A 26,827-nucleotide genomic window follows, 5' to 3' on the forward strand; every position below is an offset into this window, starting at 1 on the left:
AGGCTCATATATGAAAAGAGTATTGCAGGAATCACACGTCTCTGTGTATGAGACAATGATCTATAAAAAATATATATACTTAAATATTAAGCTATACAGTTAATTAGATACAGAATATGTTCGCATTGCAAATAGAAACCTGAATAGATTCCTACTGTTCAGGTACGCACAAAATAAAAATAAAAACATTTAGCTGTTGTTCAAAAGTCCTTTCACTGTCCTGGACCCAAGGAGAATGTGAGGTATCACGATGTGGGGCGATCGTAGCTCAAGAGTTGGGCGTTCGCCTTGTAATCAGAAGGTTGCCGGTTTGAGCCCCGGCTCGGACAGTCTCAGTCGTTGTGTCCTTGGGCGAGACACTTCACCTGTTGCCTACTGGTGGTGGTCAGAGGGCCAGTGTTCGGCAGCCTCGCCTCTGTCAGTGCGCCCCAGGGTGGCTGTGGCTACAATGTAGCTTGCCATCACCAGTGTGTGAATGTGTGTGTGAATGGGTGCATGACTGGATGTGTAAAGCGCTTTGGGGTCCTTAGGGACTAGTAAAAGCGCTTTGGGGTCCTTAGGGACTAGTAAAGCGCTATACAAATACAGGCCATTTACCATTTACAAACGATGTGCTTTAACGTATGCTCTGCTGGTCATAACGTCTGAATTACTCCAATCAAAATGCATCCAGAAACATAGAGAATATTCCCCTGTGGAAAATGGATATCCTCTGTCCAACCATTGAAGAACTGGATAGGAGGAGTGGGCCTAAAGAAATTGAGGTCACAGTGCTGGCCCATCTTGACTATGGATTCCTTCCACTGAAAGCTTTACTCAACGTTTAACACCGCAGCAAAGCTTTAAAAGGTTTGGATCACCCTGCTTCCCAGCGGGACAATCAGAGTGGTCCTTCTTGTCATCTGCCAGACTGTACTCCTCGGTCCGGTGCGCCTTCCACCCGAGAATCATCAGCAGGACGATGCCCATGACCTTATAACCCACCTGTAAGCCCAGATACCTGCAGGGAGTCAGATAAGTAATAAATGCATGGCTCAGATTTAGATGAACTGCACACCTGTTTGATATGTATAGACCAGTCCGAGGTGGACAACAAAATCCAAAAGAAAACCAGCAAAATTCTATCAGTAAATTTAAAAAAAGTCTTTTTGTGCCACTGGATGGACAATATTCTAGTAAAGAGCATCATTTACAAAATGAGGGTATGAATCTTGTAGGTCATTGCCTGATTGGTTCAGGGGTTCTCCCTTTCTCCCACCTGATCCCCTCAGAATTTTGACACAGATGGAATCACATCTAGAAAATGAGCCTGATATCAAAAAGTAGCTAAAAACAGGAAACCTTTCATAGGGTAAAATCTGTTCTGAGCATCCAACCATCCCACTGGGTGATATGAGCCTTAAAAAATAACCCAGAATGCACTTTATGATGTTTTCTCCAGTGAATTATCGGAAAAGAAATCAAACATTCAGGATTTCAGCGCTTGCTTCTATTACTCTACAGCACAGACATTATACCGGTGCAGTTTACTGACATGATAATGATATCATGCTGATGCTCATAGTAGGCTGAATTTTTTTAATGTTTCTTTTAGGCTCTCTTTGGTGTCGACTCTGTTTTACACAGTGGACACAAAGACATCACAAACGTCACTTTCTGCCACCAGTTCAGCTCTGACCACAAAACACAACCTTTGATAACAGTACAAAAAAGTCTGTTCTGAGTGATAAATGTTCTCACCGGTTCCTCAACATGTTGTTGTCATAGTAACCACAGCTAAACTTCTTTTCGCATACAGTTCTCCACCTGAGGCACGATGTGTCGATGGCCATCCCAAAGAGAGCAGGGGCCGGGAGCCAAGCTGAGATGGAAAAAGAGGTCGGGGTTAGCAGGGGTGGCAGCTGGAGTTACTCCCATCATCACAGTGCACCTTTTTTCTACCCATAAAATGGCAAATGTGACCTTGATCTTGACAAATGTTTGAGTGAAGACCCATTTGGTGGTCAGTCTATGTAAATTGGATTAAACTTTGACCAATATTATAGGAGGAGTAATGATTTTTGTGAATTCTAATGAATGGCAGAAGCCTCGCCGTGTCATACACGTATTGGTCCTTCAGCAAAATGAGCTTAAAATTAAATCAGAAAAGATTTTTAAAACACGGGTGATGAAATTAATACCACTTCCTACTTATTTATGATTTATTAATTTCTTAAAAATTTGCACCATTTGTTAGTTTACTTATATAGCTGGCATAGTTTATTCCTGGGTTCTTTATACAACCATGACCACTGTAGTTTTTATAGAGCAGCAGGGTCTTGGAGGTTATCTTGGACTTTGGGGGCAAATGAACATAAAGAAATGTATCATTAACACTATAATTTGTGTTTTAATTCAATATTGCACCATTTTCTTCCCTATAAACTACAAATGTTTCTGGAGCATCAGCCTCTTTAGTAATACGGTAATCCTGTCTTACCTAGCAGTCTCATGAGTAGAAACTGAATTCCTATGGCAAATGACTTCTCATCAGAAGGAACAGATCTGAAAACGCAGGAAAAAAATGTTACACGAGCAACATCTGCATTTTCCATACCGTTTTATGTGGCAGTGATTAATCACTTCATGAACTCTCACACATTAGGGGGTATAAGACACAGATCAGTGAATGTTGTCCTTGGCTTTTGTGTTGCCAATCAAGGAATTAGAGATGGAAAAGCAGTAAAACAAAACAGGAGGTGGAAACGAGGAAGGCGAGGAAACTAACGTGCCAAAACAGAGCGAGACAAAAGCAAGGAAACCTCAGGAGACACCAGGAAACAGCATAAGAAACATAAGAAACAATAACAATAAAAATCTTAATAGAGCCCAAAGCTCAACAAGAAGCTACAGGAATATAACATAGAGCCACTGTCCCAATGCAGTTTTTGCAGGTGAATAAATATCTATATAAAAATTCATAAAAAAAAAGATAAGTATTTAACAACGTGGACAAGCACACTGTATCGTGCTACCCGTCAGAGGGTTGTAACTTTGAACTCACCTGAGCACCATCATGTACATGGGGTTGTGCGTTAGGCAGGCGATGAGGGATGCTAGAGCGATGACGATTATGACAGGGTGAAGAAAATGAGAGCAGCCATTCTCACAAGGACCTGGTTTGGCCTTAGTGCTGGCAGTGCAGCTGCAGTTGGTATACTCCTGTATCCAGAGAGAAAGCAGAGATTATATTTTTTATATTATGTTTTATATGTTACCTGTTTGTTCTGATATGCATGGTTTTTGTCCTGTCTCAGATTAAGTTATAATCTTTTGTACAGCTTGTAATGCTGTTATGTTTTGGCTGATTGTTGTTTCCCAAAATTAGAACATCAGCAGGTGATTTAAACGTTGAGAAGGTTAAATGGAATGGAGCCAGTTGAAGCAGGGATGACTCATGAACACCTGAGAATTAGAGGAGCCCCCAGGGCAGAGCCAGGACATGTTGGAGAGGATGTCTCCCGGCTGGCTTTGGAACTCCTCAGTGTGCTCCCAGAGGAGACTGAAGAGGTGGTCTGTGCATTTCTGCTCTGACTGCTGCCCCATGGACCCCATGAATATGGACCCGGATAAACAGCAAATAATACATGGATGAATGAACGCTCTTTCTCACATAAGTGTGAAAAGATTATATTTTTTCAAGAAAAAAAACTGCAAGGCTCTGGTTAAAAACAGATCAAATTTCCATTGATATTCCTGATTTAATCAAACTAAAATACATAAAAAGAAACCTGCAAAAATCGGAGACATTTCTCAAGTAGATGTTTGAATTCCACATTCAACTTTGCACTTGTGAACATGTGAATCCACATCAAAGATGAAATAATTATCGCCTGATTACTGAGCATTAATCCATTAAGCTAGCTGCAGCCAGCTCTGTCTGCGTCTGTGCCTCAGTGGTGGGCTTACACGCTGAGTCAAACTGACTAATGTTCGAATAGCGGTCACACAATCCACCCACTGAAGGATTATTCACAAGCTGTGACGTTTAAACGCTGCAGTTTTTTTCTCTATTTTTAAAACAGCTCTCGTTAGTTCTGCGACTAATAAGCATCGATTAGATATTGACTGTGAGTTGCTTTGGTTCTGACTGAGCGAGACTGAGCCTAGACTGGAAGGTACTAGTCAATCAGACACAACATGTCAGTCTTAAACTTAAGTATTAAACTATATCACTACCTCAATATGAAATCCTAAGAACTAAAAGCATTTAAAGCCCTAATTACTTTCCGTTAATCCTTAGCAAATAAACAACCAAACAAAATGCAATGGCTGCCTTACTGTGGCCCTGTGTGGGCACACCCAGTTGGGGTATTACGTGTGGGTTTGCCCTGCCCACAGAGTCCCATAGTTTACCCGCAACTACCCACTGTGGGCTCACGCAGACATGTTTGCATGAACACTGAAGATTCAACATCCAGGATCCAAGTAAGAACAGCAACGTCAAAGTGGCTCTGTTTTACTTCCTCACGCCGAGGACATCAATGGGCTTACTGAGTGTATCACAGGCTACATAACTTTCTGCACCGACTCCATTGTTCCAGCTCAGACTGTTCATTGTTACCCAAATAACAAGCCGTGGGTGACTAAGGACATCAAAGCCCTCCTCAACAACAAGAAGAGGGCTTTCAGAGGGGGCAACAAAGAGGAGGTGAGGAAGATCCAGGTGTTACTAAAGGACAAGATCAGAGAGGCTAAGGACAATTACAGGAGGAAGCTGGAGTGGAAACTCCAGCAGAACAGCATGAGAGAGGTGTGGAGGGGCATGAAGACCATCACTGGATTCAGGCCAACCAACAGCAGGGGAGCTGAGGGAGGTGAGAATAGAGCCGACGAGTTGAATCTGTTTTTCAATAGATTCGACACCACAGTGTCTGCTCCCACCCCCACAACCTCACCTGCAGTCAGCCTGGAATCCAGAGCCACACCACTGTGCCAGCCTCTCTCTTCACATGTTGCCTCCTGTGAGATTCCTGACACCCCTCCCCCACCCATCACCTTCACTCAATACCAGGTTGAGATGCAAATGAGGAGACTTCACTCAGGCAAGTCTGCTGGACCAGACGGAGTGAGTCCCCTTGTCCTCAAGACCTGTGCCCCCCAGCTGTGTGGAGTCTTTCATAAACTGTTTATGCTGAGTCTGAGTCTGCAGAGGGTCCCGGTGATGTGGAAGACATCATGCCTCGTCCCTGTACCAAAGACGCCTCGTCCCAGTGGCCCCCAGGATTACAGGCCCGTGGCACTGACCTCCCACATCATGAAGACCCTGGAAAGGCTCATCCTGGACCAGCTGCGACCCATAGTAAGACCACATCTGGATCCACTTCAGTTCGCTTATCAGCCTCGTCTCGGAACAGAGGACGCCATCATCTACCTGCTCAATCGTGTCTACACCCATCTGGACCAGCCGGCGAGCACTGTGAGGGTCATGTTTTTTGACTTTTCCAGTGCTTTCAACACCATCAGGCCGACCCTCCTGGGTGATAAGTTAGCAGCGATGCAGGTGGATGCTTCTCTGGTGTCCTGGATTGTTGATTACCTGACAGGAAGACCACAATATGTACGTCTCCCACAGTGTGTGTCTGACAAGGTGATTAGCAACACAGGGGCACCACAGGGGACTGTCCTCTCCCCCTTCCTCTTCACCCTCTACACCACAGACTTCAGCCACTGCACAGAGACCTGCCATCTTCAGAAGTTTTCTGATGACTCTGCGGTGGTTGGATGCATCAGCAGGGATGATGAGACAGAGTACCGGGCTGTGGTCGACTCCTTTGTCACGTGGTGTGAGCAGAATCATCTGCAGCTCAACGTGGCAAAGACCAAGGAACTGATCGTGGACTTCAGGAAGACCAGGAAACACTTGACCCCTGTTTCAATCCAGGGGGTCAGTGTTGACATTGTGGAGGACTATAAATACCTTGGAGTACACATTGACAATAAACTGGACTGGGCTAAAAACACCACAGCACTTTACAGGAAGGGCCAGAGTCGTCTCTATTTTTTGAGGCGACTGAGGTCCTTCAACATCTGCCAGAAAATGCTGAGGATTTTCTATGAGTCTGTTGTGGCCAGTGCGATCCTCTATGCTGTTGCATGCTGGGGGAGCAGGCTGAGGGTCGCAGATGCCAACAGACTTAATAAACTGATCCGTAAGGCCAGCAATGTTGTGGGGATGGAGCTGGACTCCCTCAAGGTGGTGTCGGAGAGGCGGATGCTGTCCAAGATAAAGACAATGTTGGATAACACCTCCCACCCACTCCATGACATGTTGGTCAGTCACAGGAGCTCGTTCAGTGAGAGACTGAGATTACCGAAAAGCACCACTGAACGACACAGGAAATCATTCCTGCCTGTGGCCATCTCCCTGTACAACGCATCCACTTAACACACTGTTTGCTGCTACAACTACACATGTTTCTTTTCCAACTATTTATTTATAAGTGACTTATGTATGTATGTATGTATATATATGTATATATTGTACTATTCTTAGTTAGTGTATTGTCTGTCTTGTCTTAATGTTGGTTTAAAATGGAGCACTGTAACAAAAAATAATTTCCCCCAGGGATCAATAAAGTATTCTGATTCTGATTCTGATTTCATAATGTTATACTAAAGTTTTAATCTAAGATACACTTTAGAAAAGCCTAATAAACCTTATGGCTTAAAACTATAACTATAAGTTAAAACTATAACCTTATAAGGAAATAGTTACCCTGACGAGTTGATTTTTGCAAAGGCTCTCGATGGCATTTTATTTGTGGTATGGATTCCTTGCAGCACTTTAAGCTCTGAAGTACATTACGCTAATAAAGGTTAATATTTCCCAGAGTGAGCAATTTACAGACGCTGTGCAGGAGCAGGGCCAAATGATTATTCTTTGATCCCATACAGAGAATAAGAAAAGAAAACAGTTTTCCCCCCTCTGCTCTAAAAACAAATTCATTCACTTACACGGCATCCACATCTCATGTGATTACTCTGCACCAGATAATCTCACAGATTGATTTGGATGATTTATGGTAGGGTAATTTTTTCCACTTTTATCCGCTCGCCAGTTAAAAATCATACTGTATTTATACAGCTAAAGAAAACATTATAGCTTCACATAACATAAGCCTATTTATTTTAATCAGCCATTGTGGAAGGCATAACCAACAGATGCCACTGACCCGAATCCTGTGGGTGTTGTCGGGGTCTTTGGTGAAGTTCGTGCAGCCAGCGTGGCACGGAGAGATGTACTCAATGCCGTCATAGCTGCACACGGGATTAAAGGTGCTGTTAGGACAGTTGCAGTTTGAATAGCAGCTGGGTGGAGACCTGCGGAGGACAGCAGAGCAGCGAGTTAAAGAAAAAGAAGCAGATATGACTGAAGTTTATTTATAATCCAGTGCTTGAAGGTGAGGGACTGGATCACAGGTCACTACCATCGGCTCTGAAAGGTGATGAGTGCTGGGTGGTGTTCTTGAGAGCAAACTGTGTTTATAATCCCGTGTAGATGTTAGAGCCAAAAAAAGATGAAAACTCTCAGTGTTTCCATCAAGATGATGACTCAGGAAAAAAAATATTGGTTTAATCTGTCCAATAAAAACAGACTTGGTAATCTTTAAAAAACTGTGATTGCAGCACTTTGACTACTCTGGCATGTAATCCCCATGCACCAACACCACACACAACATATTTAAGGTTGTTTTAGTCCTACACATTTTGCACATACAAATCTGGACAGATTATTTTTGATTTCACATCAGATCCATCTTGATATATGTTGATGAGCAGTATACCTTTATCTTGCTATTAAATGTAATTCATCTCATTATTTTTATCACTTTTATTCATTTTTTTAGCACTTTGAGCTTTACATGTAGCATAAAAGATGTTATACAGATTAATAATATTACTGTTATTTCTATAAAACACACAAACTCACCAAGACTGGCTGTTCTGGAAATGATTGACCTCTGAAACCTTCTGTGTTGAACACCCCATCCAGAACAGAGGGATGTAGAAGAGGGTGGAGATGGTCAGCATCACCACAGAGAAACGTGGGATGGCCTTCAGAGAGAGACCCACCCTTTTCATGATGACCCCGCCAGCCAGCATCCCCACAGCCACAGACGGTAGGTTCACAGAACCTGGGAAACATAAGTTACCGCTAAGTAAAAAAGATGTGAAAATCTCATGATGTCATCTTCCGATGACACCCATGAGCTGAAACCCCCCCCCAAGGACTAACTTTCTATATGCTGGATCCCGAGCAGAGCCAGCAAAGCCATGTTCCAGCATAAACTGGAGTGGAATTACATTTTACAACAGCTTGAGTGAAACATTTACAAGTGAACAAAGTATTTCTCAGAAGTCTGAGAAGTTCTCATGTCCAAACTGAGTTGGGACATTTTTTTTTAGCTTTGACAGCTTTTTAATTTGTATTCTTTTTGTTGAGGCTATAATGACTTCAGAGTGACGCAACTTACAGCCATTATCAGACCTTAAGGCAGACTGACGCTGGCACAAACTTCCAGCAACAACATGCGCGCTGCCAAACATGGATGTGCAATTTGAGTAAAACTGATTTTCTTCAGTGCCATTGGTTTCCTTTATTACCGTTTTGAAAATTCTCTTTGGATAAATGAAGGGTGTGATACAGTACTAGCTTCATGCCAAATGGAGGTGCTTGTTCAGACTCGAACCTGAGATTTTATCAGGGCATACATTTGTTTGCCAACATCCTTACAGACAGAGAGGCCAATTTGTTTAAAATGATGAAAACATTTTCATCAAAGAAAAACTGGCAGCTCAACTGCTTTGGAAAGTTGCCATATCAAAAGTGAACCTACTCACTGCAGAGAATCGATTAAATGATTTTAGCACGCAGTTTAATTTCCACTCTCCAGAGTTCATAAAATGTTTGAAACATCCCATTAAAAGTGTTCATTATTACTTGAAATATTTAACAGCTGACACTGAAACGGCTGCAGTAATCTGAAGAATGAGCCAAATGTGGCCTTTATTGGCCGCTGCAAGAGTCTGTATGAAAGAAATGTGAACCTGAGCGGCGAGAGGATGATACACGGACGCCAAAGAGAGGCAGGACTGAGCACACATCAAATCAAACACAGGTAGTGACCAGAGGCCTGAACACCGAAGCAGGATTTGGACTTATCGGGGTGGCTACAGGGTTAACTCTGTGTTTTCAGTGTTACTATGGCAATTCACTTCTCAGCAGTCTACATCGTCATGGTAACTTATGCTGCAGAGCAGGTCATATTCCAGATTAGGGATAAGGTGCAAAATCACCACTTACTGACCAAACGCTTCTCTGGAAAATAGCATCACCATTCCTGGAAGTCTACGGTTTTCTAAGAGCTCTGGATCTCTCAGGTGCATCAGTAATAATATAGATTCTTAAAAGCAGCCTATTTTGTAGCTTTTCCCCCCATTTCCTGCACTTCTGCCCTACTCGTTGGTGTTGACCTTATTTCATGTAAAGGAATAATAATTTCTCACGTGCCTCTCACATTAGCACTATGGTGCAGCGAAGTCTGTTAACTCATGGAGGACATGGGAGAAAAAGTGCAAGCCCACATAAAAGACATGGTCAGCGTATAAACAGGAAAAGATAAGCTACCACTGGGAAGGACAGCGATAGGGAGTCCACTTACAGGAGACATGTAAGGAAAAGCGATAACCAAGTAAAACAGGAAGTTGAACTTAAGTGGACAAATGAACTAACATAGCAACATGAAAGAGGGAGACAAAAATGAAAATAAACATAAGAAGCAAAATAATGTCCAAAAAAAATCAAAGGATAATTTCACCAAATGCCAAACGAGATCCTGGAACCATGACATCTTTACTCTGGTACCTACCAAAGAGCAGGTTGGCATATACGGCTGTAGTTGCATACTGTCGCTCCAGATACTTGTTAAGGAACGTAGCAAGCCCTGCAATAACCGACGAGAAGCAGCACTGGGCCAGGACAAGGATCAGGAAAAGAGGGCTCAGCAAGAGGTCGACAAACTTTTTGGGAAAACCTGATCAGACACAGATGCAAATAACTTCAGACACTCTGATTTTTACTCTGGTACCATTTACTTGTTTTTTGTGACAAAGATACATAAAGCTATCAAACTAACAGATCTTTGCAGTTGGAATGTAACAAACTCACTCTTCAGGAAGCCCAGCAAAGAGTCCTCATCTTCTGAGCCAGACTCACTTCGAGTCACCTGGAAAGTATCGAGTAGCATAAAACCATCAACCATTATATGCACAATCCCATCAGATGAGAGCATGGCTAGAACCAGTGGTGGAATGTAACAGGACATTTACTCTAGTATTTTATTGAAGCACAGCTTTATTGTACTTGTAATTTAATAAACTCTTTCTATGTTATGCTGCTTTCTACTTCTAACATTTACTTCTACTTCTTGAATATAGCTCATAATATTCATTTAAAAAGCTTTTCTTGATACATAAATCCACATTTTTTACGCTGGCTAATGACGTCCTAAGAAGTTGATTTTATCACATTAGAGTAATGTTTGTAGTTCAGCTGAGACTACAAAACCTATCAGAGGGCATGGCATGAAATGGAAAGCATAGTAAAGTTAATATTTGCATGATCAGGCCACTTGTTAGTCATGTTAATGGTCTGATGGTGCACTATGCAGGTGTTAGAGGGGATTTTGGCAAGTGTGGGAACCCACCTGGAGGTTCTAGTGAAACACTTCAGGATAGAAAATTTAACTCGAATTATAAATGAGCCACCTAATAATTTCTACTCTAAGCTCCAGTGCATGTGCCTTCTTTGTAGACAGATCTTGGTCCTACTGCTACTCTTTCTACATTCTGCGGTGCATTAACAGATGTTGTCTGAGCTCACCAACTCCTGAGCCAGAAAACACCAAAACAACAGGCGCAAAGATAGAATTTGGCACTTGATGCTGAACAACATCATCGGCTTAAATTGTGACTCCTGCCAAATCCTTCTCGAAGAACTGAAACACACTTGTTTGGGCAGCTATTTCGAAGCAACAGCTAAATTAGCTTTCGTTTCAGTGTTCAGTATAGTTTTATCAAATGCTGCTTGCTGAGCAGTCCTTACCTCTGAAAATAATTTCTTATCTTCTTCTCCTGCCCCCTCTGTCATAGATCTTTCTCCATCGTTTTTTTCTCCCTGGGAAATACAGAAGCTGTACCTTTAGCTTGCTGACAGATTGGGTGCCAAATTGCACAAAAAACCCTTTATGTGTTGGCTGATATTTGTTGAGCTGTTTCAAATCACCCAACTGAAATTCCCTGAAACTTAAAAAAGAAGTTAGTTCATCCTACAGAAAGTATGTTCATTCCTCTCATTACTCTAGAGGTAGCAGAAGGACCACGAATGCAGCTTTACTGACTTCTTATTGACTTGCAGCATGGATGCATGGCATTGATGAGGAGAACAAAATGACGCTTGCAGGCAAAGACATATGAAGAGGATATATGAAGATATACTAGAGTTAGACATACAGTGATGGGGTTTGGGTATCTGGAACACCTCAGGATCCTCCAAAGAGGATCTTCAAAGTGTAGCTAGGTAGAGGCCAGTCCACCTGATCGGACTTTGGATAAGCAGTTTAATGAATGGATGGATGGGTGAGGCAAAAGAGAACCACTGATAAGATGTCCTAAAGCAGTCAAACATGAGTTTAAGTCCAAAGAGTCTTGCTTATAGATTTCTTTCATTTACTACAGCAGCATTTTTTTAATGTAGAAAAACCGAGAAATACTGTTGCTTCTTAGTTAACCATAATAACCGTTCAGCCATCTAAACTGTTTCTTTGTCACTTAAATCCACACATTGTATCCAACACACTCCTAACAGGTGCCAGTAATGAGCCCTGAACTGTCAGTGTCTGATTGGTGTATTTTCATCTTTGTTAAGGGAAAATAAGCAGTTGATAGAGATCCTCACACGTTCAGTGAGTAATGAAGACAGGGACATTTATGGGAGGCAGCGGCACAAATTCAGACATACAGGAGAGCATATGGAGGCTCCAGAGGATGAAAATCTCATGGGTTTGATCTCAATCTTTCGAGGAGCACTTCAAAGTTTCTCTCTCCTTTCATGCGACATTGTCCTACAACATAAGCCTCTGTGTCTTTGTGCTGCATTCGTGTGACGTGGGAACATTAGACTGAACTGACAAGCTCTGCACAGCAGCATTCAAAATCACCCAAAAGCTGTCAAACACTGCAATGAAAAGATTTCTGTGGAGTTTTTGTCTCTCAAAAGAATTCGTTTAGAGCCTGCCCGCTGTTAGTTTGAATCTGCGCGAAAGTTTAAAAGACGCATCATGTGTTTCAGTGGTTCTCAAACCTCTCCCTTATTATCATGTTTTTTATTTGCATAACTCAACATTCATCCATTGCTTATTTATGATTTATACTGGGGAAAAAAGGCTGATGATGACCTGTCAGTCTATTACTGTTCTGTTTGAAGATTACTTCCACTTTTTGTGTGCAACTTTCAGCTAACCACTTCCCCTCTGTGTCCATCGATAACATTTATGTAATTATGTCTGCTGTTTGCTCATTCCTGTTAACTAAATCAAAAACCGCTGTTGGGAAACTGATGACAGACTGGATTATGAAAGATGCATGTTTTTAAAGGTTTCCAGCAGGGGGCGTCTCCTGTGAGTCAAACTATATACAAATCTGTGGGTAAATGGCCAAAGTGCAAACTAGATTTATGACCCCAGGTTGGAGGGCAATTTGCTACCATATGAGTGTCCCCTCAGTTTCACAGTCAGAGGCATCCCTCTGTCCTTGTGTCTGGTTTCAAAACATGCAGAAAACAATCATTTGCTGTGTGAACATGAGAATTCCCGGCAGCTAAGTTAGTTTTAAAAACACAGTCTATGATTACTGGACTAAAAAAAACCCAACACAATAAAAAAAAACAGTTCATTAATGAATATTTACCTTAGCATGGTTGATGTTTTAAACTGGCACAGTATGTTTTAAAGCTTTAAGCTGTGTCAATGTTGTTCTGTAATTTTCCTGCATATGGTTTTATATTTTAGGAAAGAAGTATTGTAAAAAAGACTTTTCTACGTCACAAGAGCTCACTAGTAGTTCTAATTTTTTCTAATAACTGTATTTTGGCCCACTTGAACTTCATTGTTTTTAAGTCAGTCAAGTTAAAGCTGGAAGTGAAACTGTGGTTTCACAAAAAATGAGGGGGCATGCACTTCCTCCTTATCTAGTCATAGATAAGTTTTAGCTTAACTATGCTTATCTAATATTTTTCTTAAAGCATTTCACAAGCGCAGATTTGTATGTGAAATCGCTCCACTGAGGTCACCAAGACTGAAACTGTGCCTTAAATAGTGAAAAACTGAAAGAAAAACAAGAACAAAAAACAACCTGCAGCGCTGACATTAAGCCAGCAGAGGTCAGTCAAATGTGACATAGAAAATATTGTCCTTTAAGTGTCAGATCCCTGTTTGCTTCCAATATTTACAGTTACATTATGGATGCTTCTTGTGGACTGCACAGTCCTGACATGTGCTCTGCTGTTTAAAAGACTTCTATAAGAGCAAGGCTTACGTGGTCTTGTGAAGCCATGGTACGTGGGAAGAAGAAGTAGGGGATAGAGGTGAGAACCAGGCAGCCGGTAGAGATGAGCAGGCCCATCCACCAGGCACCGATCCAGCGAGGATCGTCGGGTCTGAGTTGGAGCGCAGCTTCTCCTGGAATTATCGGTGAAAAACGCCGTAAGACATCCATACCTCTTTAACCCAATAAAATGACTTCCAGACTCAGCTTTACCCAAATCTTTTTTGTTCACGTCCACATAGACCCGCAGCATGACTGAGCCCAGCAGGTAGCCGATGGCAGGCCCGAATACAGAAACTGCAAACAGGATGGCTGTGAATGATAAGAGATGGCAGGCTGTGATGGACCGTTGAGCTGCAGCCAGTCAAATACCTTACCATTTTAAAAAGATTGTATTTTTCCTCTAAAGCCTCCAAACTGATTCTAAAAGACTCCAGCTTTAACCTCCAAGCTATTTTCGCAAGTGGGGTCATTTTTGTACAATATTCCATACGGGAATATTTTTTTAAACGGTTCCATCTGTATTTATCCTTCATTCATAACAGATATTCTCAAATATTCCATGGAAAAACGGGGGTTAACCTGACTTATCTCTGTGAATCATGCTGTTATAAACATCACTTTGGGGAGTACATTTCTGACTCAAGGCTTCTGCAGGAATAAATCTTGATATTCAAGGTCTGTTAGCCACAGTTTGATGCAAAGCAATAAAGCATGAGATTTAAAGGGGAAAATTAGAAATCAAAGCTAATTTTCTTGCAAACAGACATATTTCATCTTTATCTTTATAGGATCTTTATCACAAAGATTTTGAATGACAGCCATGTTTTTCCTTAAACTCATTGTTGGAAGAATTAACACTTCTACTGATGACTCGAGTTTCTGAGTCTACTTGACAGCATCGATGAGCAGTACTTTAAAATCTAAGCAGCAGCTGGTTTCTGAACACTTCAGTGATCTGATATCATCCTCTAAGCTGTCTGTAGACAGAGTGATGACTTTAGTTTTCAGTTTCACCAACACAAAATACTCGTACTTTCACTCCTTGCGTTTGTATATTTATCAGTTTTTTTTCACACGAAACCCTGCTAAATAATTCAGTTTAATGTGGTCCCATCAATCTTTGAACTGCAGGTCATTCACCTATGTAGAGAGGGGAATTTGCAGGCCCAGCAAAATCATCAATGTAGGAAATCCCATAGGGCTGGATGGGCACTGATCCGACACCAAAGAGCAGCTGAGCGCTGGCCATGAGCAGCCACAGGTTGTTGGTGTCGGTCAGACGTCTCGTTTCATCACGGTTGCACGACTGTGTGCTGTTTGAGGTGCTCTGCAGGTTGCACATTTCGTGGCGATCTGGTATCAACACACACACACACACAGGGTAGAAAACAAGGAAAATTATAGTTAAAAACAGGCCAGAAGACACAGACGTACTACTTATTTCATTTCCTGGAGCTTCTCTGACCCTCCGCTGACACTCTGTATGACTTTAACTGGGGGCAAAGCGAAAAGGAAGAAGAACATTGTTATTGCAAATGAAATGCCCCAGAGGTAATTGTAATCTTCTTAGCTTTCAGAGAGATTTATGCAAAAGTTCAATTGGGGAGCACCAGCAAGGCTTTCCAAACACATGCTAAAGAACACAGAGGACCAAACAGCAGAAACTTGTTTGACTCCCACTGAGTCCTATGGAGCCTTTGTTAGAGGATGCTGCAACTCTTAAGTAAAGCCTCATAAGTCTTTTGGACATATTTGTACACTTGTAATCCCCCTCAGCTCTGGACAGAGTCACAGGAGGGCAGTGTCAGCGGAGACAGAGCAGCAATGTGTTTATAGCTTCATCTTACTATGTAAAACAGAGCCGTATTCATACGGCTGAGACAGGAAGTGAGGCAAAGTCAGCATCATGGCACTGATGGCCATCAGCAGTCCACCGACGCCGATGATGCGAGGACGGTGGACCCGATTCCCAAAGTAGCTCACGAACACAATCAGTATGCTGTTACTGATCTAAGAGACAGAGAAAAAAGTCAGAGAGGAGCCAGAGGAAGCGCCACACCTAATGCATTAAACTCAGGGTGTCACTGTTGTGCAACGCTGCATCACTTGGTGCAATCTAGCACAATTCAGAGGTAATTTAAGGATCCATAATCACTTTAATCTGTATTTGCATTTCATTTATCCAAATTGTGGTCGTTTCTGCTGAATTTTTTGCACACAACTTGTATAGCACTGTAAGTGCAGTTGGTGCAGTTCAAAGTGCTTCATGGGGGAAAGCAACATTTAAAACACGTGTGTGCAGTTTGTTTGTTGTGTTTTCCTCCCTGTCACTTCCTGTGTCTACTGTGCTGTTCCCTAAGCTTGCCTCTTACTCTGCACACTGATTTCCAGGAATGCTGAAGCTATTCTCTGCTGCAGGAGATGATTGGTTGGTATGGGGTCATTTTGTCTTATTTTGATCTCTTATCTTTTGGCATTGTACTCCGATAAGAAGCGAACAACATTAGTAACACAATGTTAAACCTGAAGCTGCTTCACTAAGCCCCTGACCCTGCCTCGTAATCCAGATCTCTGGAGACAGAAACAATCACAACAGTAAAGCTCCATGTAACTGAGAGGAAGTGCAGAGCTGGGTGATAATTGTCTGAATTTATCACTTTAATGAGACTACACATTACACATAAGCTTTTGATCTGGCGTTACTGAGAAAATATCCATCAGAGCAGCCTTAAAGAAACCATAAGAAGATAAGCTAAAGTCATTCTTCATGGAGTATCGCCACAGACAGAAAAATGCGGTTTATTTGTGACTGTCTTTGACAAACAGAAAACATTTATATGTGTGAGAAACATTTAAAGCTCACTGGAGTATAAAAAAAACCCCAGAGTGACCTCTGCGCCGAGCACGTACAGAAACAATCTCTCATCACTCCTGACGCCTGCATTTGCAATAAAACTGTTCCAAAATACTCAAGTCCCACTCGGATTGTCAGGAAGTGTGATTTTGATTTGTTGCTTGCACTTCAGTTCCTCCTTTGTCATCGGTATCCTTGAAATAAAGCTATCATGAGCCTACACTGGATGAGGGTAAGTTATTGTTGGCTCCCACCTCGTGCAGAGAGGAAATGGTTCCCGAGGAGTAGCTGCTGAGGCCGTAGCGTCTCTCGATTGTGCTGATGGTGCTCTTGAAGTAGGCGCTGTACAGCAGCTGGGACAACTGCAGGAGGCCGTGGCAGAGCACGAACAGCTAGGACACAGAAGACAGGTCTTTTTATTCTTTCGGTTATGTTCGTGAAATAGTGGAGTGTGGAAATATGCAGGAGGAAAGACAAAATGTGCAGCAATGGGGGATCTGTAGCTGAAACAGGGATGTCAGCCGTGTCAGCTACTCTGTAGCAGTTTCAGCTGGCACCATTACAAAAAGCCTAAAATAATTAGTCTTAGAGGATTAAATTGTTTTTAAGAACACAGAACAATTCAGAGGAAACACATTTTCAAAAAGGCATCTCCACTTTGAGTACAAACTCATCTGCACCGCATTCCTTAAACTCCTTTCCAAGTATTACACAAGGCTTCAGGCATACCAACTAAAGACTTTGCAGACAGTTAGCCTCTTTCTGCAGGTAAAAGTTTGTGTTTTCTAACCTAAGAGCAAAAAACAGGTTATATTTTTAACATCAGTTAAAGAGTTTATTATATACAGTCAAACATATGGCCTGCCAAAGCTCCCAGTCCTGGTTACTGGATGGTTTTTGTAAAACGCGAAAAATTGCAAAGAAGAAGGGATTAAGCTGTGAATCAGATTCATTATATGAATTACAAAAGCATCACATGCGGCAATGTAAATACGGTATAGATTTTTTTTTAAAGAACATTAAAATGATTGAAAATGTCCTGGAATGAGATCCAAGCCTTCACATCATTTTCTCAAAGTTTTAATTTCTATACTGTGGTTAAAGCCTGAGGAGCCATGCTGCTTTCTTTGCTTCGCTTCAGCAGTACGTCTTCATAATGTGGAAAATCTCAGACATATTATTTTGTGATTGATTTTCATAAAATATCTCAGCCTGTTTATGACATGTTTGCAGAATCTACTAAAAATGTATAATAATGTTTTCTGCTTTGTTTTTAAAAAGTTTTTATGCATTTGTTTTACTCCACTAAATGAGGTTGTAATGAGGTATGAGTTGCTAAGTTTTAGGTTTCTTAATGATTCCTAGAAATCAAAAGTAAAGTTGCCAGACTCATGATTTGATTTTTTTCTGGAAAACGGCATGTCTGCACTGCAAAAGCAGTAATGCATTAGCGCTTCCTTGGAGCTCCAGAGCACAGATCCAAAAGAGGAATGAAATCACTTATCCGGTGACAACATTTTGGGATCGTTTCAGGAAAACCGCTTCATACTGCGTCTCCATCTGGTTGTGGAATTTGCCCTCCAAGAATTTCTCTTCACACCCAGATCAGAGTCGCCCCCTGGATGGACTCCCAGTGATCTGAAAGACGAGTGACTTGCTTCTCTGTGTCTCAGAAGGCTTTCACAGACGCACTGCTTACTTTTTGCTCCGGGGGCCATGGATACTGCATTGAGGATACATGTTGAGATTAGCGGTGAATTTACTATGAAAACAATGATAAATCCCAGCTTTCAGCGTGTTTACCAGCTGCCAGCTCATCTGAGGGAGAATAAACTCTGCATTCGCCTCAGAACAGTTAATGCTCCTATTAAAGTGTGGCTTTAGAAGAAGAAGAAAGTGTACTTTATTGGTCCCCGTGGGGAAAATCCCTCTCTGCATTTAACCCATTCACTCAGTGAAGCAGTGGGCAGCCATTGGGCGCCCGGGGAGCAGTGTGTAGGGACGGTACCTTGCTCAGGGGTACCTCAGGGTAGCTGTTCAGGGGAATCGAACCCCTGACCTTCCAATCATGGGGCCACCACTCTACCTACTGAGCTATCCCTGCCCTATGGTTGGTTGGTTTATGGTTGGTTAGCACACACAATGGATCCTTTTACACGGCTGATAATATTTCATCTTCATTTTCTGTCAAATAGGCTTCAATTACCTAAGTGATTTGACAGCACCTATCTGCACAGGCAGGCAAAAAACTTTTTTTGACCAAATTAAAATGTTTCAGGTCAACTTTGACCTCATTTTGCCATTTTAACAAAGTCAAATTAAAACAAATGCAAGAGACAGATCTCTGATTCTGTGCAGGAAGCAGGTCTACCAGAAGTAACATTTAATCTTCAGTTATTGGAATGCCAAAAAATTAAAGACATGTCCAGTTAATCCTGATGAAGCAGTGTTGCATTCTTTTTAAACCATTATATGATATGCATCACAATTTCAACTCCTTCTGTAGATTATTTTTGGGGGAAGGGAAAAGCGGGGGGGCAGGAGGTTGTTTCTTTTTTTTTCTTGTCTAATTCTGTTCTGACTGGAGACAAACAGAGGGTCAGCTGTACTGATGACAGTTTTAACACACAAATGTACACAGACCAGAGAAAACCAGCTTAAGCAGAGATTTATATATAAAACCCAGCCAGTGGGAAAGTTTGGGGACAGACAGAGAGAAGTAAGCACAGTAATGACCCTACAGTTTTAGACAATCCCCTATGAAGAGCATTCGGTGAGAGTGAGAAGGAAGAACTCCCTTTTCACAGGAAGAGACCAACGCCACCAAGCTCAGGGTTTATGGTCATTTTTTAAACAGGTTAAAATGGCATGAGACCTCATAGATGTGGTTAGCTTTAAGGATGATATTTTTTGACTGCAACTGTGTTTAGAAAAACAAAGATGTGCTTTTTTTGGCATTAAATATCAACACAATCAGCATTTAATTAAATGTGGCAAATGTTTGTGCACTCAATTTCAATATTCTCATCCCTGTACTTAGAGAAAGCCTAGAGAAGCAACTTACGGTGGCCATGAGAGGCCAAACGGACTGCAACTTAAGAAAACACCAGCAATAAGAAAAAACGCTGCAAAAGCACACAAAACACAACGGAAATAGGAAAAAAAGAGATTTCCAAAAACACAAGGGAAGTGTTTCTGGGGAGACAATAACCCGACGGATCAGTTGCAGGAACCAAAATATGCTAAGAATTGCGCTGGGAGACAATTAAAAGAAGTGGAGGATCTGTCTGTTTTGTGAGGAAAGAAAAGATGAGAGGTAAGTGTGTTAGCCTAACTATTAGCCTAAAAATCTGTAATCAGTATATGAAAATCATGATTAAACACACCTAGCATGTTTCTAACTGGTCCGTCCAGTTATTGTCTCCCCAGAAACACTTCACTTGTGCTTTTGGAAGAAAATTTTATTTTCCTATTTCTGTTTTCGTTTTTCGTATTTCCGTCGTGTTTGTTGTGCTATTGCAGCGTTTTTCTTATTGCTGGTGTTTTCTTAAGTTGCAGTCCGTCTGGCCTCTCAGGGCAACCGTAGCAACTCCTTTACATGCGCAACAAGGTCAGGCTTGTCACTGTCAGTATCGATATATTTTACTTTAATGCCAAATCGCATGTTTGGCACAATACATTAGCAAATCTGTCCCATAAAGAGCAGATAGTAAAATAAAGGTAAAGAAATCAGGCATTTGCTCACGTGAGGAGAAGAAAAGGTTGGACAAAGTCTTTTCAACATGTGGTTTAAATGACAGATTCTGATCTGTATGTTTAAATGCATGGACATGGCTTTTTTGCGAATTTAAAAAAAACAACTTAGATTTTCCTCCATTCAACTGTGTAAATTGGAAGGATTGTTCTACTGAAAGGGAAAAGAGCAGATAATTGTGTCAGCTGCATAAAAAATTAATTAAACAAAAAAAAAAACCTGCTGTTTGTTAAAAGGGAAACTTTTTTACAAACTTTAAGTATTTGGATTCTCTGAGCATTATTCATTTACTTCTCCTTTTTGAACACTTTTAGCTCTCTATGATTGGAGGTCATTGTCCCAACCTTCAACCCTGCTGTGAAGGGAAGAATTGAGGGAAGTTCACTCTTGAATTCCAAAAGCTTTTATTTTCATGGACACGGGTTGTGGTTATTTTGTTCTTATATGTGTTCTAGTCAAAAAAAAAAAAAAAAAAAAGAGAGAGAGAAAAAAAGGGGGAAATAAAAGGAAAAAAGTGCTTGAAATGTGTACAAACTCTCTGAGGATACTTAAAAGAAAGTATGTGCACAGGTCACCTCCCCTCATTGTGAAACAAACATAAAACAGATTTTCTGCACAATAGCATCGTGGACAAAGGAGCACTGACATTTAAAGCAGTTCTGGAAAATGTGCTTATTCTCCAGTTGAGTAAGACTGATATATTACTCATATATCAGTTTGTTAAATATACTGGAATGATGCATTCAGGAGATGGTTTAACATTTTCAAAACCGCACATCCAGCGCTGACTGCCCGAGCCTCGAGTTTTAGGCCGCGCTTCAAATTGTGCACCAATCCAAGAAGTAGACTAGTACACAGCCTCCTTAAAACCTGTGAATACCAATGGCTGTATAAAAGATACTTGCATGTTAAAATGCCAAACTTTATAGTATAAATGAACACGGTTCAGGTTCAATTGATATTTCCCCCCTTTATAACAACACCATAGCTCTCCTAGGATTTTATTAAATTTATTAATTAGATTAATTAGCAGGTGATGTTCCAATACAGTCCCTGAGTTCTGATTCTTTAAAATTTTAAATATTTAATGTCAAAATTAAGAAACTGAACGTTTCATTTATTGCGAATGGTTGCAGTACCTTCGCAGCCCACAAGGGGGCAAATGAAAAAAAACTTCGGTATTTCACCTTACAGCAGAGGTGTGCAACTCCAGGCCTCAAGGGCCAGTGTCCTGCAGGTTTTAGATGCATCCTTGATCCAACAAAGCTGATTTCAATGGCTAAATGACCTCCTCAACATGTCTTGAAGTTCTCCAGAGGCTTGTTAATGAACTAGTTATTTGATTCAGGGTGATATATAAAACTAACAAGACACCGGCCCTTGAGGCCTGGAGTTGGACACGCCTGCCTTATCGTTTAGAGCTTATTGCGACGACTGCTGTCGTTATTTGGAACTACTTTCAAAAAACCGTATTGAAGTACCAGTATATGTGCCAATATGGCCATTTTTACTCTCTAGAAAACACTCGGCTGCTCTCTGGTGTTCACCTGCGTTTGCAGTTTGTGCTAATCCGAGCACAGCATCTGTCTGCAGTAGACATGGCAGCTGTGCTTATCTTCTCACCATACCCTGATAAAGAAATACAATGCGATTTGACTGTGACTCAGCCACAGAGGCGAGCCTCATGCTCAGGTGCAGTGAGGCTTTCCAATGCTTCTCATGCTCCTGATCATGATGTAAACACTACATGCCCCTGTGCAGAAACTTGGCCCAAACGCTGGCAGAGCTATCCTTAAAGAGAGGTTGACTGTGTCACCTGGGTGTAGACTCCAGGTGTAGCTCAAGAGGACCTAAGAAAACAAGCAGAATGTGCTCTTGAAGCTGAACAAATAGAGAGCGGAGCATGGTGCAAATTGTAGCGGTATCAAGGAAAGATGGATGGATGTGATTGTGTCGTGTGAAGCCTTTGTTGACCGGAGAACAAAGAGCACAGCTTTATAACTTTTTAGTCATTTGATGTTAGACTGGAGGACAACAGCTATTCAAAGCTCTGGCGGTACAGTCTGACCGAAAAGGCTGCAGGAATGATTTAGAAACAGCTTTCTGACAAATGGCTTGCTGTTCCACTCATGCTGAACTGCTCCCATTGTCTAAACACAACACTGGACACCTTTGAAGTCCAGGTGCATTCTCACAAATTTCACTGTGTAGTCTCAGGATGATGTGAAGACACCTGCAGGACGAGTCTCGCTGTTTCACTGTCCTCCACCCTGCTTATGTTTGCTTGGCTTCAGCGGAGGAGGGCTTTAAAGTGAAGATAAACAGGGAAAGATTTGCAGCGGCCGGACCCACCACAGGCGACGTGAGAACATCGAAGGTAAACACTCAGAAGATTCCAAACTCAAATAAACGCTCTCCCTCTGGAAAGCTAAGAAACTTCCTCCACCCCCCCCCAGGCTTCTGAAACCTATTACTCATATGTGTCACTCACACGGTGAAGAAGAGGAGTCATTTCTCTTAGAGTTTTGAAAGCAACCACCAGTGTTTGCATTAATATTACTCACAACTCAAGAACAAACTGTTTTCCTCCCATTACTGCCGTAAAGGGAAGAACAACTGCTCCTTTTGGCACGCGTTCAGGCAACAATTCTCCTTCAAGTCAGTGCTTTGAGTCTTTTAATAGCAGAGCCAAAACACATAACAAAACTGGAGCTGGATGCGGATCCCGAACACATAAAACCGCTGTCAAAAGGGATCAAATGAAGTTATTAGTAATGGAAAAACAAAGTTGTCAGCATTCTCTTCTGTCAGGAAACATGATGAAATTTCCACAACAAGGATCCGATTAGCAAGTGAGAGAGGAAAAAAAAAGAGCTTGTGCTCAAGGCGCTAAAACTGCTTCCCAAAGTTTGGATGACTGAGTGACAATCAAACAGCAACCTCTGAGCCAACAAAGGCCTTATATGCTTTAGTTTAGTCTTTGCAGTTCCTCTAGTGTCCACTAGAGGCTTCAAAAGTGAGCCAATCCTCGATAAAACCCCATGTTAAAACTTTACAGCAGATATAAACATGTTTACAGTCTGCTACAAGAAACTGTTTTAATCTCTGCATTGAGTTTTTCCCCCATTTTAAAGCATCACAGAAGCATTTTTCATTGTTTCCATGATGGCGTCATTTTTCAGCCCCAGAGGTTCGCCTTTGGTGAGAAACACAGGCGGCCATGATGCCTCCTAGGCGTCACCTCACCAAACTGGCGTCCCTGAACTGGCCCTGTGGGCCGTGTTTGTGCTGTGGGGGTTTCTTTTGGAGCACTTTTAATGGAATCAATGCCTGTTCATCTAATAATCTGGCTGTGGCAACACAGTAACTTCCAGCTCCAAAACCCCCCCAAAAACACAACAACAAAAAGAAAAACACAAGATAGTGGCCAAAACTTGTGTACTTTTTAAAAAAAAATGTATTTGTTGCTAAAATGTGAAATAATTGTTGGCCCATAGTTCCCACGTTGCTGCCAGTCTGTTCCAGTATTGACGCCCCTTGATGCTCTTTTACCAGTAAATCATGATTTCATCCCAATCTAAAACCTCATTTCCACTAAATAGAATTGTGACATCTCAAAATTGCTCACAACAAAGTTGGACTCGGTTAGGTCAATGGCTCTTCCAGTTACTACCACAAATAAGAATTGACTGACAGATGCAACCACCGTGGTTCATCCCAACTTCTGCTGCTTTATTTCTATATTTTTAATAATAATGACAAAACAAGCAAATAAGGTGCTGAAGCATCTAAAATGTGGAAGTTCAAAACTAATGGGTGATTTCCAAAAGCTGCATCCATCATTTACATACAAAAGGCTGCAGTATCCTGTACTATAAGTGAATAAAGAAAGGTTAGTGCTTCATTTCTTTTCCATATGAAAGGATGGAGAGCTGCTGTCAGCCCCTGGTCCTCACTTTGAGAATTTAAAATTTATTTTCAGTTGTGTTCTTTGTTACATTTCATCCATGTTGAATTTAGACTCTGACTGTTGTGAATGTGTGATGTGGTTTTGGATCAGCAGTAACATCTGGACTTAAGGCAAGTGTGTGTCTGTACATGTTTACATAGCTATGTGAGGACAGATAAATTGTAAGTTTACTATACTTGTGGGGACCAACAGTTGCTTATGAGGACAAAGTGCCCGTCCCCACAAGTTTGAGGGCATTTTTGAGGCTCAAAATGTGGTTTTAGGGTCAGGGTTACAGTCACAGTTAGGTTATGTTTAGGTTTAGGCTAAGGATTAGGGTTTGGCATTCATTTGGGATGTTTAGGGTAAGTGGGGGAAGCATTATGTCAATTAGATGTCCTCACTAAGATATGAAAACGAGTGCGTGTGTGTGCGTGCGTGCGTGCGCGCGTGTTTTAAAGGTTGTTTAAATTCTCAGTCTCTGTCAAACATTACACTGTAAAACACTCAGATTTAATTTATGCAGAATTTGATGAACTGCTTGAAAACATTAAATAAGAAATTTTGAAGCCTTTGACTTCAGTGTGTAATGCTACCTTGGGTTGCTTGAAAGGTGCTTCATAAATGAGTTATTATTAATATTATTAAGAATAACATCCTTAACTAAAGCTAAAAAAAAAAAAAAAAAAAAAAAAAAAAAAATCTTTAGTCTGACCATCTTAAGGTGGATCTTTGCTTGAACCTGTCAATAAACTTCGTGAAGTGAATTAAACTTAAATGATTTGCAGTTGATGAATTAAAGTCCCCAAAACTTTGTAAAAATATAAATTCATATAATATTATCAGACTTATACATCTAAAACTCCAAAGCTCCCTCTTTTAACAACCTATCAAAATATATATATCCAAATGAAAAAAGTGATTTTTTTATTTATTTATTTATCGCTAAACATATTTTACACGTTTGATTTAAAACGGAGTCCTTTAAGGTTTTCATTCTGAACTAGATGAAAGTGCCTAAAATTAGAAAGTTTATTTAATTTATAATTAATTAATATAATGCATCTTTTACATTAGTGGTATTAATACATTTACTCACAGTAAACAAGTCTGTAACTGAGACTTTGCACTTTACCGTGTTGGATTCCTCATCGTTAACCTCCCAAAGTGAAAAGGGAGAAAAATGTTTGATTTATAATTACAACAATTAAAATCCCTTCCTGCCTTGGAAATAACATTTGATTTTGGCGGGGGTGAACTTCAGTTTGTGCGGAAAGATTAGAAACACGTTAATTAAGATGAAAGCGGCAAGTTGTTCCCTGCAGGTCACCTCCAGCATCATCAGCCCAAGCAGCAAACACTGCATTTAAATCTGATTTCAATTAGCTCAGATTGATTTTTTTAAAATTATTATTATTTTAGCTAACAAGAGACTTATTATCACATTATGACCGATTTTATCTTGTTTATCTCAGGTGAAGCTCGGTTTGCGCTTAGGCAATCCTACCCAGAGGGCAAAATCTTCAAGTTATGGAGGGAAAAAGGTGAAATGCCCTCAGATTAAACCTCCACATTTATGTGGCTCATTATGTTTGCCGCGGTAAGGTGCGGCTGCTTTCATGCACCCACAGGTGGGTCCACTGAACTCAGTGGAGAACAAAGTGGAACGCTCCCCTTGAAGCCGAAGTAGAAACTCAGTTTGTGTGCATAAAGTCGCAAAGTCGCGCACTCCTCTAGGATAAATGCGCACACGCTGCGTCCTCTGCGCAGTGCCAGCCGGTGTCTCACCTTTATGCTGCAGCGGAGCGTCCTGGGCTTCTTCGCGTCTCTGCGCGGATTCGCGTCCATCGTTTCGGCTCGGGGCTCCACAGTGAGCAGAAAGGCTTCCTCTCCAGGTTTCATGTTTGCGTCCTCCCCCCGCTGCTGTGTGCGCTCTCTTTTCTTTTCTTCTTTTTTATGCCCGTCGCTGATGATGTAACTGGACTCAGCCCACGGCTCCACGCGTAAATGTTTTGAAACTTGTGAAAAGGGAACAGGTCTGAGTCACGGGGCGCAGCGCTCACCTGTGACAGTTGAACTGTTTGTTAAAGAGCGGAGTCCCCGGTGTTACTCACCGCGTTATTCACACGCAGACGGGCTCTAATGTGAGCAGGAGTCTTTGTCAAGTATCCAGTGAGCCCCGTATTGTTCTCCAGCAGCTCATTACGCGCGGTATGCGCCACTCAGAGCTGTTTTCTGTCCCGAGCTAATGAGCAGAGAGGGAGGCAGGGAGAGAGACTAATGAATGAAGCCGTTTAGAGGTCAGTGTTTCCCCACAATAAATGTTTAACAGCGTGTTGATTTATTCACGTGGATTTTTACGCGGTGCAAGAAGCTGCAAACAATTCCAACAGCTGAGATCCTGCAGACAACAGAGGTCACAATCACCTTAACGTTTCCGTGAAGGAAACTTACCCGCTGGAGTTTGGAAAACGCGTTTAAACACTGCTGACCTTTACCAGCATCCCCCAAAGAGCCACAAAACCACGTGGATGATTAACTTTTCTGTTCTCACAGTAAAGAAACGAATTTTCATCACTTTGTCCTCAAACTGTAGGTCTGTGATCCCCCCAGGCAGCACTCG

At 41.5% G+C, this 26,827-nt stretch overlaps 1 protein-coding gene across 1 annotated transcript; it reads right to left on the bottom strand.

The window, feature by feature from the left end:
• Window positions 1-553: 553 nt before the first annotated feature.
• Window positions 554-26,371, bottom strand: slco2a1 (solute carrier organic anion transporter family, member 2A1). Its single transcript, XM_085348768.1, has 15 exons — window positions 25,993-26,371; window positions 16,756-16,893; window positions 15,495-15,657; window positions 14,788-15,000; window positions 13,858-13,956; window positions 13,636-13,778; window positions 11,147-11,218; window positions 10,211-10,268; window positions 9,912-10,076; window positions 7,973-8,177; window positions 7,215-7,362; window positions 3,044-3,201; window positions 2,480-2,544; window positions 1,741-1,861; window positions 554-1,000 (listed from the first exon to the last, which is right to left on the bottom strand). The coding sequence occupies exons 1-15, from the start codon at window positions 26,104-26,106 to the stop codon at window positions 817-819; spliced, it is 2,046 nt and encodes a 681-aa protein (XP_085204894.1). The 5' UTR covers window positions 26,107-26,371; the 3' UTR covers window positions 554-816.
• Window positions 26,372-26,827: the final 456 nt, after the last annotated feature.

This window comes from Diplotaxodon limnothrissa, linkage group LG23 (assembly GCF_057381915.1).
Source record: "Diplotaxodon limnothrissa isolate DT_005_m linkage group LG23, D_limnothrissa_male_GT1.1, whole genome shotgun sequence".
NCBI lineage: Eukaryota > Metazoa > Chordata > Actinopteri > Cichliformes > Cichlidae > Diplotaxodon > Diplotaxodon limnothrissa.

Bases quoted from the DNA above. Each gene is read 5' to 3' on its own strand.
- slco2a1 (XM_085348768.1), bottom strand. From the start codon at position 26,106: ATGAAACCTGGAGAGGAAGCCTTTCTGCTCACTGTGGAGCCCCGAGCC. The intron at 16,894-25,992 runs GTGAGACACCGG...TCTGTGTCCTAG, and splicing joins CGCTCCGCTGCAGCATAAAG to CTGTTCGTGCTCTGCCACGG. The intron at 10,077-10,210 runs GTGAGTTTGTTA...GTGTCTGATCAG, and splicing joins TTTGCTGGGCTTCCTGAAGA to GTTTTCCCAAAAAGTTTGTC.